Below are 17,196 nucleotides of genomic sequence, written 5' to 3'. Positions count from 1 at the left end.
TGGGAGATGTAAGCTGAATAAACCCTTTCCTCCCCAAGTTGGTAGTGGTCAGAGTGTTTTGTCACTGGGTTTGGGTTTTGTTTGCTGTTACTTTTCAAGTGTATTGAGTTGCAACCTTAAGTCATTTATTTGTGTTCTCTACGATTTTTATGACTAGGCACTTAGAGCTATAAACTTTCCTCTAAGGACTGCTTTCAACGTGTCCCAGAAGTTTTGTGTTGTACTGTCCTTTCCATTTAGTTCCAGGAATACTTTTATTTTAAAGTCCTGTAGTATTGTTTTTATGAAGTATGTCCTTTGGTGTTTGGGTGGAATACTCGGTAGATATCTGTTAAGTCCATTTGATATATGGTTTTGTTTAATTCAGATGTCTCTCTGTTAAGTCTCTGGCCTGTTGACCTATCTAATGGAGATAGTGGGGTATTGAAGTCGCCTGCTATTAATGATTTGGGGTTAATCTGGGTCTTAATGTCCTGTAGTATTGTTTTTATGAAGTATGTCCTTTGGTGTTTGGGTGGAATACTCGGTAGATATCTGTTAAGTCCATTTGATATATGGTATTGTTTAATTCAGATGTCTCTCTGTTAACTCTCTACCCTGTTGACCTATCTAATGGAGATAGTGGGGTATTGAAGTCGCCTGCTATTAATGATTTGGGGTTAATCTGGGTCTTAATGTCCTGTAGTATTGTTTTTATGAAGTTGGGTGCACCAGAGTTTGGTGAATATATGTTCATGATAGTAATATCTTCTTGATTCATTGTTCCTTTATTCAGAATGAAGTGGCCCTCTTCATCTCTTTTGATTAGTTTTAGTTTAAAGTCTATTTTGTCAGATATTAGAATTGCTACACCTGCTTTTTTCTTAGTGCCATTTGCTTGGTATATTTTTTTCCATCCTTTCACTTTGAGGTAGTGTCTGTCCTTGAAGGTGAGATGAGTTTCTTGCAGACCACAAAAGGATGGGTTTTGTTTCTTAATCCATTCACATAGTCTTGTGTCTTTTGACTGGGGAGTTCAGTCCATTAATATTTAAAGTTATTAATGAAAGATGGGTATTGAATCCTGTCATTTTTATTTCTGTTTAGTCTTGATATCGCTGTACTTTTCCACAGTTATACCTTCATTGGATTTCCTTCTATAATCCCTTGGGTATAGTCATTCCTTTCTTCAGCTGTTTGTCTTGCTTCCAGAACTCTCTGAAGGGCTGGTTTTGTGGACATGAATTCCTTCAGCCTATTTATGTCATGGAAGATTTTTCTTTCCCCTTCGACTATAATAGACATTTTGGCTGAGCATATCTGGGTTGGCATCTGTGGTCATTTAAAACTGGGAATACTTTGGTCCAGGCTCTTCTGGCTTTCATAGTTTGCACTGAAAAGTCAGCTGTAATCCTAATGGATTTTCCTTTATATGTGACTTGCCATTTCTCTTTTGCAGCTTTCAGAACTGTCTCTTTGTTTTGTATGTTTAGTGTTTTTACTATGATGTGCCACAGAGGCTTTCTTTTCTGGTCCTGTGTGTTTGGTGTTCTATATCCTTCTTGTATTTGTATGGGCATGTCTTTCTTTAATTTTGAAAATTTTTCTTCTATGATTCTGTTGTGATCTGGTCCATGCTATTATTTTGGTATTCTCCTTCCTGTGTGCCTATGATTTGTAAGTTTGGTCTTTTTATGGTGTCATACAATTCCTGCATATTGCATTCTTGTGCTTTCTTATTAAAATTTTTTTATAGTCTCTGCTTGAGTTGTCCAATTCTTCAACTTTATTCTTCAGTGTTGATATTCTGTTTTCCATTTCATTCATTCTAGAGGTGAAGATTTCCACTGTTGTTGTTTCTGTTGTTATTGAGTTTTGCACTTACTTCTTCAACCTGTTTTCAGTTTTCTTCAATGTTTCTATCTCTTGTAAATTCATTCAGAAGTTTATCTCAATCTTATTTTAGTTATTTTTGATTTCTTTTTTGTGTGTGTTCTTTAAATTCATTGAATTCTTTTATCATATTTATAATTGATCTTTTGAGTTCCATGTCCTGCATTATCTTTAGGGCGTTCTCATTGTACTCCTCTAGAGGACTATTGGTATTTGGTGGGGATATGTTATTTTGGTTTCTCAGCATTATCTCTAGGGGGTTCTCCTTGTACTCCTCTAGAGGACTATTAGTATTTGGTGGGGATATGTTATTTTATTTTCTCATGTTGTTATTTTTTCTTTGTGATTTTGATATGTGAATTTCTTTTGTAGTTTCTGATTCTTGTGTGATACTCAGGCCTTTAAGTTTAGGTCTGCTTCTTTTTGTGAACTTTATGTTTATTCTTTTTGGGAATGAAAAGCTGGTTCGTCTAAGCTTCTGATTCTCTCTTTTGATTTTATATTGGAGTGGCCAGATTGCTTTTGTCTTCAGGAGTTCCCACAGAGGCTCAATTCAGATGAGGGTCAGATGTTTTCAGGCTTTCTCCTAAGGTCTGGATCTCTCCAGGAACGATTTTAGCCTCAGGAATTTTGGGGTTGGGCTGGCCTGGGAGCCAGGCCCAGGAAAGATGCTGGTCTAGGGCAGTTGGTGGCCATGCCACCCAGAGATGCAAAGGCAGGTGGGGCAGGAAGAGGCTCCAAGGACTCCTGGGGCCTGCACTGAGGAGCTGGGTTGGTCTGGATGCAAAGGAAGAGGAAAGGTCAGCCCCCACCTCCCAGAAAGAGGCTGGTGGGTGGTGCAGGCCCAGGGAAGCAGAGGGAGGTGAGGGCGCGGCTAGGCCCAGTAGCAGTTCTCTTCAGCCCAGAGAAGGCAGTATGTAGGTCTGGATGAAAAGGATCAGGAAGCAGTATTGGTTCCCCAGGTGTCTGGGGTCCCAAGACAAGGAATGGGGCAGGGCCCAAACTAGGAGGAAGAGACCAGCAGGGGAGATGGGGGGGGGTGAATGAGGCTGGGAGAGTCAAGGCACAGAGGGCACGATGGACTTACCCTGGAGAGAGGCCTGTGGGAGGAGAGAGGCCTGGGGTGGGTCTTTCAGGCCCAGGGAAGCAGAGGGAGGTGAGGGCGGGGCCAGGCCTAGAAGCAGTTCTCTTGGGTCCAGAGAAGGCACTACGTTGGTCTGGATGAAAAGGATCAGGAAGCAGTATTGGTTCCCCAGGGGTCTGGGGCCCGAAGACAAGGAATGGGACAGGGCCCAAACTAGGGGAGACCAGCGGGGGAGATTGGGAGGGTTAATGAGGCTGGGGGACTCAAGGCAAGGAGGGCGTAATGGACTTACCTTGGAGAGAGGCCTGCGGGTCAGAGAGAGACCTGTGGGTCCTGTAGGCCCAGGGAAGCAGAGGGAGGTCAAATTTTTGTATATTTTATACAGAACAATTTACCCATCTTTATTTGCCCTTCCCCATTGGCTCCCTCCCATAGTCCCCCCTCCTCCATTTGAATTCATACATTCTGCCATTTGTGTTAAGGCCTATCCTGTCAAGTTAGTACCTCAGATGTTACTTAGTGGAAGTTCATCCACTGAGGGTCTAGTCAACCTATCTAGAGTTCCTTCCTTTAAGATCAGCTTTTCCTCACCTAGCAGTAGTAAACTGCCAATGATTGACTAAGAATGGGGCCTGCTGTCTATTTCCACAGTTCTGTGCTGGGTTTTTGTCTGCTTGAGTTTGTGTGGGTCTTGTGCATACTGACACCATTGCTGTAGTTTCGTATGAGAAGAGTGCCAGGAGTCTGTAGGACTATTTCCGTATGGTCAAGCACCTTCTCCCTGGCTCTTACAGTCCTTCCACCCAGTTTTCCGCAATGGTCCCTGAGCCCTGGGTGGAAAGATTTTAATATAGGAGTCCTGTTCAAGGACCCACATTCTGTAGACTCTTATTCTCTACGTTTTGCCCATTTGTGACCTTTTATTTTCCTGGACCTTTGTTGTTTCAGGGAGCTTCATTGATGAGAATTGAAAGATGCATTAGTGCTCTCTTCATCCCTTGTTCTGTGTTCTGTGAGCTTTAGGTATAGTGGTTACATTGTAGATATGGAGGGTGGCAGTCTTTTTGAGGTAAGGTAAAGAGCTGTTCCTTATATAAGAAGTAAATGTGAACCTAAACACTTCAAGTTGTAGTTTTTGAGTTAATAATTGAACATTTATTTTGTGCTTGCTGTCAGCAAGTAAGACACTGTGTAGATAAAAGTATGCTTAGGACAGCTTTATATTAACAGTAGTCACATTTGGCAGCTAGAATTCTGTCAGGTATTCAAATGTGCCAAACATTGTGTTAGATGCTTTATATATCTTGCTTGTAATGCATACAACTTTGTAAGGTGGTAGATGGTATTGCTCAATTTTTGTTATTGGGGAAGTAGAACTCAAAGGTTCAGAACTCTGGATGTGGTTGTGTCTCTCATGAGTGCTACAACCAGGCTTTGAGCCAGTTTTGATTTCCTTTTTACTGTTATGATTCCTTATGGTTTATTTGGGATAGAGTAGAAGAAATATGTATATTATGTAATAAATTGTACCCTAAAACCCAATATGGGTGCTGTACACAAAGCTTAATACAGAAAACTTAGTAAGAGCTTTTGGGACTAATGAGATGACTCAGTGAGTAAAGCACTTTCTGTTATGGCTGAAGGCCTGAGATCCATCCCAAGAACCTACATCAAAGTAGGTGAGAACCAGCTATACAAGGGTGTTCTCTGATCTCTGCATGTATGCCCACACATACACATCAAACCCAGCATTCACACACTAATAAATAATAGTAGTAATAATGTGTAACTAGCTGTAGTTCCGAGTCCTGAAGCAAAGGTTTTTGTGATCTAGGAAACAGGAAGAGGAAACTTTCTTTCCTTGCCCCAGGTAAAAGTGATAGGTTCTGAAAAAATTACCAATTTGTATTACAAGGAAGGTATCACAAAGGAACTGTCATTCAAACTGGGCCTAGATCAGATAATATAGGCAGCATTTATCTGAGAGGGTATATTTGGGATAGTAGGAAGAGAATATGCAAATGCATGGTCATTTTTAAAAGATAGTGAGATACCTGATATGTCAGATGGGTTATGGAGTATTAGCAGTAGTAGCACTTTGCAGGAGATGAGGAAACAGAAAAAGTAGCTCAGATTTATCTCAGTATAGGTAAAGCCTCTTAGTGGTTGAAGCTAGTAAGATTTACTAGGTGGATAATCAGGTTTACCTTTAGAATATTCAAGAGTAGTTTTGAGTCTTAATGTGAAGTTGTGGAGAAAGGAACCCACAATCACTTTTACCGGGGGCAAGGAAAGAATGTTTCCTCTTCCTGTTTCCTAGACCAGGACAGCCTTTGCTTCAGGACTCAAACTATAGCTAGTTACACATTTCTGCATAGAAATATCTGCCTTTTCTGAGCAAGACATTCTTGAAATCACACACAAGCAAAGTTATAAGAAATATTTTCTCCACACACTGCTAACTTGTTCTGATCAGAATGTGGTTTACCGTATTTACCACTTGATGGGGTTTTAGTATATATAAGATGAACAGTTGGTAGAGTTGGGATGAGGAGACAGCATTCAGGTGGCTCCTGCACAAGCATATGGTCATGAGTTCAGATGCCCAGCACCCACATAAAAAAAACCAAGCAATAGCACACATCTATAACCGCAGTACTAGGGGGAGGTAGGGCAGAGATTGGTAGATCCCTGAAGCTCATTGGCCAGACAGCCTAGCTGAATTGATGAGTTGCAGGTTTAGTGAGAAACCCTATCTCAAAAAATGAGAGCACAGTCAAGGAAGATTCTCTAGCCTCTACATGTATGTGCACACCAGTGCACATGTACCTGAATACATACAAGTCACACCATACATGGTACACACACCACCACACAGCACACACAATGTACACATACACCAAAATAATATAAAGAGTTGACAGGGTTTTTTTTTTTAATGGGCCACTTACCTTGCTAGTTTCAGTATGATGTGCTTATTTTTAAACTAATAATAAGCAACTTATAAAATTATGAAAGAGCTGCTTATATAGATCAGCTATGTTCAAGGACAAATTTTGATGAGTTCTGCTTACAACCTGATCACAAGTGTGAGTGTGTGTGTGTATTTATTTTTTTAATTAAAAGATTTGACTATAAAATTTGAAATATTAAGTTGTGGAGGAGGGTGAGGGTAATTGTTTGTTTTGTAACAAGGTCTTTCTTTATAGCTTAGGCTGGCCTTGAACTCAGTCCTTCTGCCTTAGCCTCCCTTGAGCAACGATTTTTAAGCATGGTGGTACAAGCCACCATGCCTGGCTTAGATCTTATTTTTCTTGTCAGACTTGAAAAGTGAAAAGTTAGTGCTTTAATGACTGCTGGTCAACTGTAACCCTAAAGACTGAATTAAATAACTTCCTTTCTTAACCTTTCGGTGGAATTGGAAATGTTAATACCTGCGATAAATGTGTTTATATAGATATTCATATTCAGAACTACTGTGTCATTAAAAATTCCTAAGAGTAACTGAATTTTTTTTTTTTTTTTGATGACAGTGGTTAGTTATCTCAGTGCTTTCATTTCCTAAATAAATGCATTTCAAGGAGTACTTGGGTACTATGCCTAACAGTGTCGAAACTATTTTGTTTTTCAGTATCCTTGCCATGAAAAAGAGAACGTGATAAGCTGTTCAACTTATGAAATTCAGGTTACATGTGAATTCTGCCAGGTATGTGCACAATACAAGTTAATATTTTTCAGCCACTTCTCATGTTTTAGGTTATAAAACTTTTCATAGGCTGTTTCTGCTAGATACATATTTCAGTGTTTTTTCCATAAATGTAAAGCCTCTCACTAGTGTGTTATTCAGGTGATACTCAAAATTTCTAAATTATCAAGTTAAGCGCCTCAAAATAGCATGGTGTGGTGGCACAGGTCAGTAGTCCCATCACATGGAATCAGAGACAGAATCACTGCAGCCAGGGCTACATAGCAGTATCTTGTTTAAAACAACAGCTAGGTGTTGTGGTGCATGCCTTTAATCTCAGCACTCAGGAGGCAGAAGTGGGTGAATCTCTGTGAGTTCAAGGCAAGCCAGGGCTACATAGTAAGACTCATCTCAAAAACAAGGTAAAACAAAAAAAAATGATCATCAAATATACAAGCCAAAACATGTTTTAGGGTTTTGATTTCTTCTAAAATGAGTTCTAGGTAACACTAGTCACATAAAATATGAGAGTAAGGGTTCAAATAATAAATAACTGTAGCCAAAATACCATTATAGTGACTATTCTTCCAGACATTTAAGAGCTCCAAGGGGACTGAGAGATGGCTCAGTAGTTAAGAGCATTGGCTGCTCTTGCAGGGGACCCAGATTCAGTTTCCAGCACCCACATTCAGCTAACAGCCATTCACGGGATCTGATGCCCTCTTCTAGTTTCTGTGGGCTGTGCACAGCACGGGTACACTTACATTCATGCAAGCAGGCAGCACACATAAAAATAATAAATAAAACATATTTATTTTAATTCTAAAAAAATAGCCAGGTGTGGGGGTGTATGGTGTTAGTCCCAGCACTCAGGAGGCACAGGCGGAGGCAGGTAGATCTCTGTGAGATTGAGACTAGCCTGATCTACATAGCAAATTACAGGCCAGCTAGGGCTATAGGGAGACATGATAAAAAAACAGGCACTGTAAAGTTTAGTTTTTTAAAAAAAGTATATTTCAACATTGCCCAAATTTTTTTGGTCACATTCCTTTTTTCTTAGTTATATGGTACAGAATTACTAATTGAATAAAATATGGGTGCTATGTGCAATTTCTAGAAAGAAGGCAAAACCAAAAAGCTACAAGTATTTAAAAAATTTTTTGGAGACTGAGCCTTGCTTTGTAGCCCAGGCTGGCCTTGAACGCACAGTCCTCTTGCTTTAACTTCCCAGGTAGTAATATAAGGTTACACCAGCCAATACTGTGCTTAAGACAGCAAACTACAAGTTGATGAAAGGAGTAATAGGAGCTGTAAGTGGAAATTTTAAAGTAGAAAAGTGATCTTGACTCAGAAACAGGAGGTAGGAATTGGCTAAGCAGTTAGGGTAAAAACTCAGAAAAAAAAAGTTTTTTAAAAAAAAATAATTTATTTTGATTTTATACATGGAAATAAGGTTCTTTGATTAAATCCATGCCCACATCCTCCCCTCCAACTCCTCCCATATCTCCCCATCACTTTTTTTCTGATAACCTCAGGTACTCTTTCTTCTTCTTTGATTTTTTTTTTTTTAAGTGGGGCTTTTGGCTACTCTATTTCCCTCTCAAGAGGTAACCCTAAAATATTTTAAGGATTAGATAAAAGCTCCTAAATATTTTTGACATTTTTGACCTTTGGAACGGAGTATGTTGCTAAGAGGCCCAAGGACATTGTGAGTTTTAGCCAAGAAACTGGCTACTTTTCTTTGGGGTTTTTTTACCCTAACTGCCTAGCCAATTCCTACTTCCTGTTCTTATCATACCATCTTCTGAAGAGATTACCCAAATTGCCCATAGGGAATCAGATCGCAGACCACTCTGGCTTCTTCCATGCTGAACAGGGATGCAGGGTGAGGCAGTTGGAGTACCCCTCCAGTGGATCTGTCTAAAAGACTCCCAAATCACATGACTCTTATCTCTAGGGGAAAAAGAAAGTCCTTGAATTGTGAATAGGAGATGTGAAGAAGTAAAGGCAAGAGTAATTGGCATTACAAGTTCTAGACAAGGAACTAGAATGTTCATATGAGAGTCCATTGGAATTTCTTGATGAGAGCTTCCAAAAGTATCCCTCGTTCCTCCACATTTTTCTTTTGTCTTCCAAGGCTTGGACTCTAGAGTGATGGATTCAGGATTTGCTTTCAGGTATTTTGATAGCTGTTGGAGTGGTTAGAATCAGTGTCAGTTCCCTCTCAAAGGCTTCTAGATAGGGGGAGAAAACAAATTTATCCATCATTTTAGAACAATAGCTGGTTGTCTCCCTTAGCTACAGGTGGGCACTACAATATTGGATACCAGGCTTTGAAGTCTTACATATGAGAAGCATTTTCTGGTTAGGAGCAAAATCAACAATGAGAAATAATTGTCTAAATAACTTTTTATATAGACTAAGCCTATTATCTGGCAAGTGTAATCCCTTGAACTCTTAAAAAAATATGACTGATGACTTTACTCTTTGGTTATACTTTTTTTTTTTTTTTTTTTGGTTTTTGTGAGACAGGGTCTCCCTGTAGCCCCAGCTGACCTGGAACTTGCTATGTAGACCAGGCTAGCCTTGAACTCACAGAGACCTGCCTGTCTCTGCCTCCCAAGTGCTGGGATTAAAGGGGTGTGCCACCATGCCCAGCTATACTTTCCTTTTGGGTGTTGAAGACCATATCGTTGGCCCAAATAAATCAATTTATTTTTACACTTTAGGTCATTTGAGGATCTCAGGGGTCACATGGGCTTGGGAGGAGCTCCTGACTCCTTTCTTTTACCAGCTCCATCTATGTGAACATAAGTCAAAGGTCCTGCTTGACCATGTCTCGCTTCACTTGGAAGCATGCATGAGCTGTTTCCTCTGAGTTGACCCTCCTCTTTGTAGACTGGACACTGCGTCAAGTCCATCTCCTGGGGTCTTCATGGCCTCCCTGAACAAGAGGACAGGTGACTCACCACAGTTACAGGACCAGTTACAGGACATTTTGAGAGATGTTCTATAGTCTCTTGGAACTTAGTCTTGGAGGGCAAGGGGTAAAAACTGTCCTTTAAGTCCCTCTGACCACATTAGTTTAGGCCTCAAACGATAGCTGTTGAACATCCAAAAAGGTTAGTTCCACCAATCTGGTAGTTTTAATTTATCATGTGCTATATAAATGAAGATTGGGTAAAAAAACAAATATTCTCAGATAAACCTTGAGTAGATATATATTTTGTTTCTCCAACTTGTTGCCTAAAATATGACCTTAGGAATTTTAAGATTATGTGTGTATTATTTTTGTCTCATCCTATGTATACCATAAGAAACCTACGTAGACCTTCATCACTTGCTTAGGCTTTCTCATTTTTTTCTGTCTACTTTGGAAAGTATCACCATTATCATATCCTTTTAACATCTTTTACATTTGCATCTTCTTTTTTTTTTAATGATTATGAGACATAATAGCATTAACATAAATTTTCTATCTGTTGTGAGACTTCTTTTCCTGGGGATGCTAAGCAATGTTTATTCCCTTTTAAGGTTCTAGTGTCAAGCCAATGTTTGATTAAAGTTTTACTGGGGAACCAATGAATTTATTGAGCTTACTTACTGAGATAACTGAGGGGTTGCTGAGGTTTATGTATGTCCTAAGGGTATGCACACTGGACAGCCTTTACCCAGCATGGGTCATGCCTTCTCTTCCTAGACTTCACGATTGTATACTTTAGCCTTCTCCAAATCCAGGAGGTCATGTGTGTTTAGGACCAAATTACATACACTTGGCTGGGAAGAGTGGCTGGATAATCTGGTGAGGATCCAATGACCCTGCTTGGCCCTCCCTTAATGAATGAGCACAACCGTCATCAAGCCCAATTATGATGATGTTTAGCGATCAGGCTCAGCTGAAGTCATGATGATGGTAGTTATTTCATGCAGAGGGACCGCTGTAATGCATCATCTTATTAAAAGGACCACCACGTGGAGGCAGGATCCAGGGGCTCTTGGGCAATCCCCTGCATTCTCAGCCCTTATGCCAGAAGGAGGCCAAAGGGAGGCCAGGGCTTGGCGCTCTCTGGTCGTCTGCTGAGAGCAGACAGAAATGTCTCTTTTTTGGCAGGGGGTGGGGGTATCTTTTTGAGACAGGGTCTCCCTGTAGCCCCAGCTGGCCTGGAGACTCTCTATGTAGACCAGACTGGCCTTGAACTTAGAGATCCCCCTGATCCTGCTTCCCAAGTGCTGGGATTAAAGACCTACACCACCATGCCTGGCAGAAATGTCTATTATTTTTATTTTATGTGTATAAGTGTTATGCCTGCATGTTGGTAAGTGCACCCATGTCATGCAATGCCCGCGGAGGACAGAAGAAGCTGTTGGATCCCCTGGAACTGAAGTTAGGGACAGTTGTTAGCTGCCATGTGGGTGCTGGGATTCTAACCCCGGTCTTCTTCAAGAACAGTGTTCTTAACCACTGAGCCATCTCTCCAGCCCATAAATGTCTTTTTATAGATGTTTGAATTGGTATCAAAAATGTCTTTGGTTAGTATGTCCATTAAATTTCATTTAAGCTCCAATTGTTCCTCCCTTCCTCTATTTTTCATATTTCCTCATGAAATTTATTTGTTGAAGAGACTGAGTAGTTTGTTTTAGTAGATTTTCCTATATGTTAGCTTTGGCTTGGTGGTGGTTATAGTAGACATGTTTTTCTATGTCCTGTATATCCTTGTACTTGGAGCTAAAGACATTTTATTAGATTTAAATCTGACATTCCGTTTGCCCCCAGGGAGAATATTTCATCTCAACTTTGGTGTTAAGACTGGTATGTGTTTACACCTTGATTTAACCACTGTAAAGTTCTCATCACCTTTTCTCCTAATTGTTTTGAATTTGTGATTGGTGATAAATGTGAATTAGCAACAAACTACTGGAACATAAAGTCACTGGAGAAGGGGTTGAAGATGCACTTCAGTGACAGACTTGCCTAGCATGCTAGGAAAAAAAAAAATTATGCATTGATGATAATTGTCCAGATCCATTATTTCACTGGGGGTTCAATTGTAGATTTTCTAATTCCTTCATTCTTTCAGCACATACCAATCAAAATTATTCTATGAAGAACTTTTCATTTGTTTGGTTTCCTGAAATGTAAGTTAGGCAAAAACAGAAGATTAAATGCATAACTTTCTCCTTCGTTTGCTAGTTTGCAGATGCTGTGATGCATGCTTTGCTTGTCTTTCAAAGAAGTTATTAATACTTTGTCAGATGCTAGGCTTTCTTTGGATCCTGTGATTTCCATGTAGTTCAATAATTTTTAGATAAATGCATTCTTTGATGTTTTCTTTTTCACTGTAGTGTATAACTATATCAAACTAAAAGGTTTTCTGGAACACACTATTGTCTGGATGAGGCTACCCATATTATTTTTGCCTTACTTCTAAATGTTTGTATAGATGGACTAGAATAAAATACATTATGTGGGAGAAAATCTGTTCCTTTATGAATATTGTCTTTTGGGTTCTGTGTAAAAAATTTTAGAATACTTCAAAATCATGAAGATTGTTACCAAGTTTTTCTTCTAGGAACTTTTGCTTTGCCCTTCTGGTCTACTGTGATTTAATTTCTATAGTATGATGTAAGACTGGTAGAAGTTAAGATTCATGGTTTTTTGTTTGTTTACTTATTAGATAACATTAAAGGCTCTGAAAGGACATAGAAAAATGAAAGTCATATACTTCAACATTTCCTAAACTTATTTGGATACATATAATTTTTTTAAATTATTTATTTATTTAATTTCATTTTTATGAGTGTTTTGCCAGCATGTATTTATGTAAGTACATTCATGTCATGCAGTGCAAATGAAAGCCAGACAAGGGTGTTGGATCCCCTGGAACTGGAGTTATAAATGGTTGTAAGAATTGAACCAGGTCCTCTGCAAGAGTAGCCAGTGCTCTTAGCTGCTTAACTGCTAAGCCATCTCTCCAACCCATTTATTTATTTATTCATGGGTACTGCCCCCCACTTTGGTCTTTTTGAGACAGGGTCTCCCTGTAGCCCCAGCTGGCCTGGAACTCACTATGTAGACCAGGCTGGCCTTGAACTTGATCTGCCCACCTCTGCTTCCCAAGTGCTGGGATTAAAGGAGTGCACCACCACACCCATCTTATTTATTTATGTTATAATTTCTAATATTCCTGTAGAGTATTCTTTGGGGAACATTTATCTAGGAGGTCAGTTAGCTAGTTTTGTGAAAGGAATATTCCACAATTACTAGTTAAGTCAGATAATGTTGGTATTTAAAATTTCTAGAACCAAGTTTGGCAAAGATCATTACTTCTCCCACTGAAATGTAACCAATCCTTTGTACAGATCAGGTGACCTATGTGAGTCTATTCCTGGACTCCGTTCTTTTCCATTGGTTTATATGTTTATCATTAGACTGTTTTAATTATTGATAGGCTGTCTGGTTATGTAAATTCTTTGGCCTGATTATTGTTCTTCAGGATTGCCTTGTTTATTTGTGGGTTTTTACACTTTTTAAGTCTTAGAATCAGTTCACCTATACAAACACTCACAGACACATAAAACCTGCTGGGATTTTGATTAAATTTGATCTATAAGAGATAACAGAACTGCCATCTTATTAACTCTCGGCATATGTGAACATGTTATCTCTTCAATTTCTCTAGACCTTTAATTGCTCATGGAAATATTTTTTAATTTTGGGTTTGACTTTTTATTTCTTTTTTAATTTAGATGTGTAGTTTACATTTTTCAATTAATTTTTAGATATTTGATTTGGTATAATGGTGGAATTGATTAAATAGACAACAAGGGTATAATTGAATAAATGAGGAAAGCCAAAAATTTAATAATAACAATGAAGTGAATTAACCTCAGGTTAATGTAAAGGTTAATAAGAAATTAACCTTCAAAACTAATTTTAAAAATTAACAGTGTTGTGAATTTAAAAGAGGATATCACCATGAATTTATTGGACATGAAAAAAAAATGAGAGACTGTTATGTATAATTTTGCCAATATATTTAAAGCATAGATTTAAAATTTCTTGAGAATTTTAGTTTGTATCTAAGGATATCAAATTCATAACCTAAATCATCCCTACAGAGAAAACCCTAGGTGCATATAGCTTACTAGAGAATTCTTCAGATATTAAGGAGGAATTAATACCAGCTTTTACACAGATTCTTTAGGAAAATTAAAAATAATTAACATTTCCCAACTCTAATTATAAAGCCATCAGAAAACTGATATATAGCAAGGTTACTTTTCATGAACATAAATGTAAAGATCCTAAACAAAATATTAAATAAAACCAGGAGAGACATCCACATTCACAGTGGGGTTGTTCCAAAAATTCTGATTGGTTTATCAAGTGAAAATCATTCAGTGTGATTTATCACATTCAAACAAAAGCAGCTGACCTCAATATCTCAGTAAATAAAGAGAAAGCATGAAATAAAAAAAATTTTTAAAGAACTTTTTTTTTTTAAATGTGTATGAGTGTTATGCCTGCATGTAGGTAAGTGCACCCTTGTTGTGCAGTGCCCACGAGGACAGAAGAGGCTGTCAGATCCCCTGGAACTGGAGTTACAGACAGTTGTTAGCTGCCATATGGGTGCTGGGATTCGAGCCCGAGTCTTCTGCAAGAACAGTCAATGTTCTTAACCACTGAGCCATCTCTCCAGCCCCCTAAAATTCATTTTTAAGGAAAAACAAACAAACAACAACAACAAAAAACCCCTTTAATCTCAGCACTTGAGAGGCAGAGGAAGCAGATCTCTATGAGAGTGAATCCAGCCTGGTCTACATAGCAAGTTCAAGGCCAGCAGAGGCTACAGGGAAACCCTGTCTCAAAAAGGCCCACCCCTCTCTCCCCCCAAAAAAAATTTAGAATGACTCAATTCTCAGGAAATCATGCCAAGCATAGTGGTGCACACTAATCCAAGCACTTGGATTAGGTAGAGGCAGGAAGATCAGGAGTTCAAGACTGGTCTGGCCTGGGCTACAAGAGACCTTGTCTCAAAGAAACAACACAAAACAAAAAGCTTCTTGGAAAGTAGAGAGAGGAAGGAACTTTCTTAATTTGACAGTGAGTGTCAAAAAATTCTGGAGCATCTGCTTCTCCCTGAGATTTATACATTCTTTTTATAGGGTTACCATCAGTTCGTATAATGTGGTTCAAGGACCTGTATGGGTCCCACAGGTCCTTTCAGAAGTTCATACAACAAAAGTCATTTTCATAATAATACTGATCTGTTATTTGCATTTTTTTACTTTGAAAATTCTTTAAGAGCATACAGTGGGAGCTACTCCCTGACTCTGCCTGACTAAAGTATTGTAATAGATTGACTATGAGAAGGAAATGCAAGGGCCTTGAGAGATGGCTTAGTGGTTAAGAGTATTTGCTGCTCTTCCAGAGGACCTGAGTTCAGTTAACAGTATCCATGTCAGGTGACCCCAACCTCCTGCAATTCCAGATCCAGGAGATCTAATGCCCTCTTCTGGCCTTGTTGGGTGTGTGTATACACACACACACACACACACACACACACACGCTCACGCACACACACACACACACACACTTTAAAAAGAAGCACACACACACACACACATGCTCACGCACACACACATGCTCACGCACACACACACACACACACACACACTTTAAAAAGAAGCAAATATGAGACTCTAATCATCTTATTTTGTTGAGCCAGACATTAGAAGATTTGTAAAATATGTAAAACGAACAACCCTCCCTCCCAAAAAACCCAACTTCTTTTTCTCACTAAATTTTGTTTTATTTTGAAAATACACTTTTTTTGAGCTAAGGATATAACTCAATGATAGAATGCCTGCCTAGAATGCATGATGCCCTTGTTCGGTCTCCTGTAAAACACACACACACACACACACACACACACACACACACACACACGAAATCCTTTGTAACGTACAGTGAGTTCGGGTTTTGTTTTTTATGTTTATGGTGCTGGAGAACACATGCTAGGCAAGCACTCTATTGCTGAGTTTAATCCCCAAATCCCTTGATAAACTTATTTTTTAGAATTTCTTAATTCTACCTTCTAATATTGTCAATATCAATAATTTGTATGAACAACTTCTTTGGGGGGTCTTTTAATTTTCAAAAATGTAAAGGGTCCTGTTTTAAAGATGCTAGGCCATACTATTTTGTATCTATATAAATTTCATTGGTGGTTGGTTAGTCATAACCAATCTTACAGAATACTTTTGTTCAGACTTTCAAATTTCTATGTTTATATACTTTTATTGAGGACCAGCTTTCAGTTCCTAGCACCCACATAGCAGCTAACACCTGTCTGTAACTCAGTTCCATGGGATCTGATGTACTCTTCTGACTTCTGTGGGCTTTGCATGACATGGGTCTATTTACATACATGCAGGGAATACACTCACACATAAAATAAAATAAAAATAAGATATTTTAATTTTTTTAAGCACTAGAAGGATGTATTACTGAGGTAAATCACAGATATCAAGAAGAAATGTTCCAAACCTAGTTGTAACTTACAATGCTCACAGCTTCAGTAGGTTGGGAAGTTGGACAGGATACAGTGGGATGACTTGTCTCTGCTTTGTGATGAGTAAGCCTTCAGGTGGAAGATGTGAATGCCTTCTCCCATCACAATGACAAGATTCTGAGGTAGAATGTCCTGTGTACTAGCTCTAGATGGCCAGGGCAGAAGCTGTAAGACTTCTGGCCTATCCTTGTGTCATTTCCACATTATTGTTGAAGTAATTATAAACCCACCCATATTTAAAGGAAGGAAACAAACTCAGGATGGGGAGTGTGCAAAAAATTTGCAGCTATGCTTTACAACTGTCAAAATAAGATAATGTTAGATGAACATTTTTGCCCTGTTGAAATTATATTGTGTAATCGTCTTACACCTGATCTTAGAAGGGCAAGAAACCATAGCATTCTGTTCTCTTAAGATTGCCCAGTGCCCCTTACAAGCTCTTCTCACATCTCAGCTTTCTTTTTTTTTTTGGCTTTCAGGGTTTCCCTGTATCCCCACCTGACCTGGAACTCACTATGTAGACCAGGTTGGCCTTGATCTCACAAAGATCTGCCTGCTTCTGCCTCGTGAGTGCTGGGACTAAGGGCGTGGGCCACCATGCCCAGCAGTTCTTAGCTTTGCCCACTCACCTTTGGAAGACAGAAAGAGTAAGAGAGCTAGAGTTGGGTGTTCCCTGACCCTAGGTCAATTAAGCTCTGAGCAGAGTTTCTTTTAAAAATTGTCCTTGGTTGGGAATACTTGTTTTAGGCATATTTCTAGATGGTTGCTTTTTTCCTGCTCTTGCTAGAAGCATGAGTTGTTGTTCCCCCCCCCAATCTTTATCAAGAGGACCTATAAATAAAACAAGATTATGTCCCCTATTAATCTCAATAGTGGGGTCCATGGGTTTTACTTAAGTCTACACTGAACTTCTGGCGGTTAGTTGGTCAGCTACAGTTACTCTATTGCTAGTACTGGCTCCAGCAGATGCTTCCACCCCT

General features: G+C 39.1%; 1 protein-coding gene across 1 annotated transcript in view; it reads left to right on the top strand.

Annotated features, from left to right (window-relative positions):
• The window catches only part of Atf2 (activating transcription factor 2), a 108,432-nt gene that overhangs the window by 23,140 nt on the left and 68,096 nt on the right, over positions 1 to 17,196 (top strand). Inside the window, 1 exon segment of the mRNA XM_008855300.3 lies at positions 6,588 to 6,662. Within this exon segment, the coding sequence (XP_008853522.2) occupies positions 6,631 to 6,662 (32 nt within the window). The 5' untranslated portion in view covers positions 6,588 to 6,630.

The sequence above is a fragment of the Nannospalax galili genome, unplaced genomic scaffold (assembly GCF_000622305.1).
Source record: "Nannospalax galili isolate Female #2095 unplaced genomic scaffold, S.galili_v1.0 scaffold346, whole genome shotgun sequence".
Classification (NCBI taxonomy): domain Eukaryota; kingdom Metazoa; phylum Chordata; class Mammalia; order Rodentia; family Spalacidae; genus Nannospalax; species Nannospalax galili.
The sequence above is the reverse complement of the archived record's forward strand: the minus strand, read 5'-3'. Positions and strand labels throughout refer to the sequence as shown.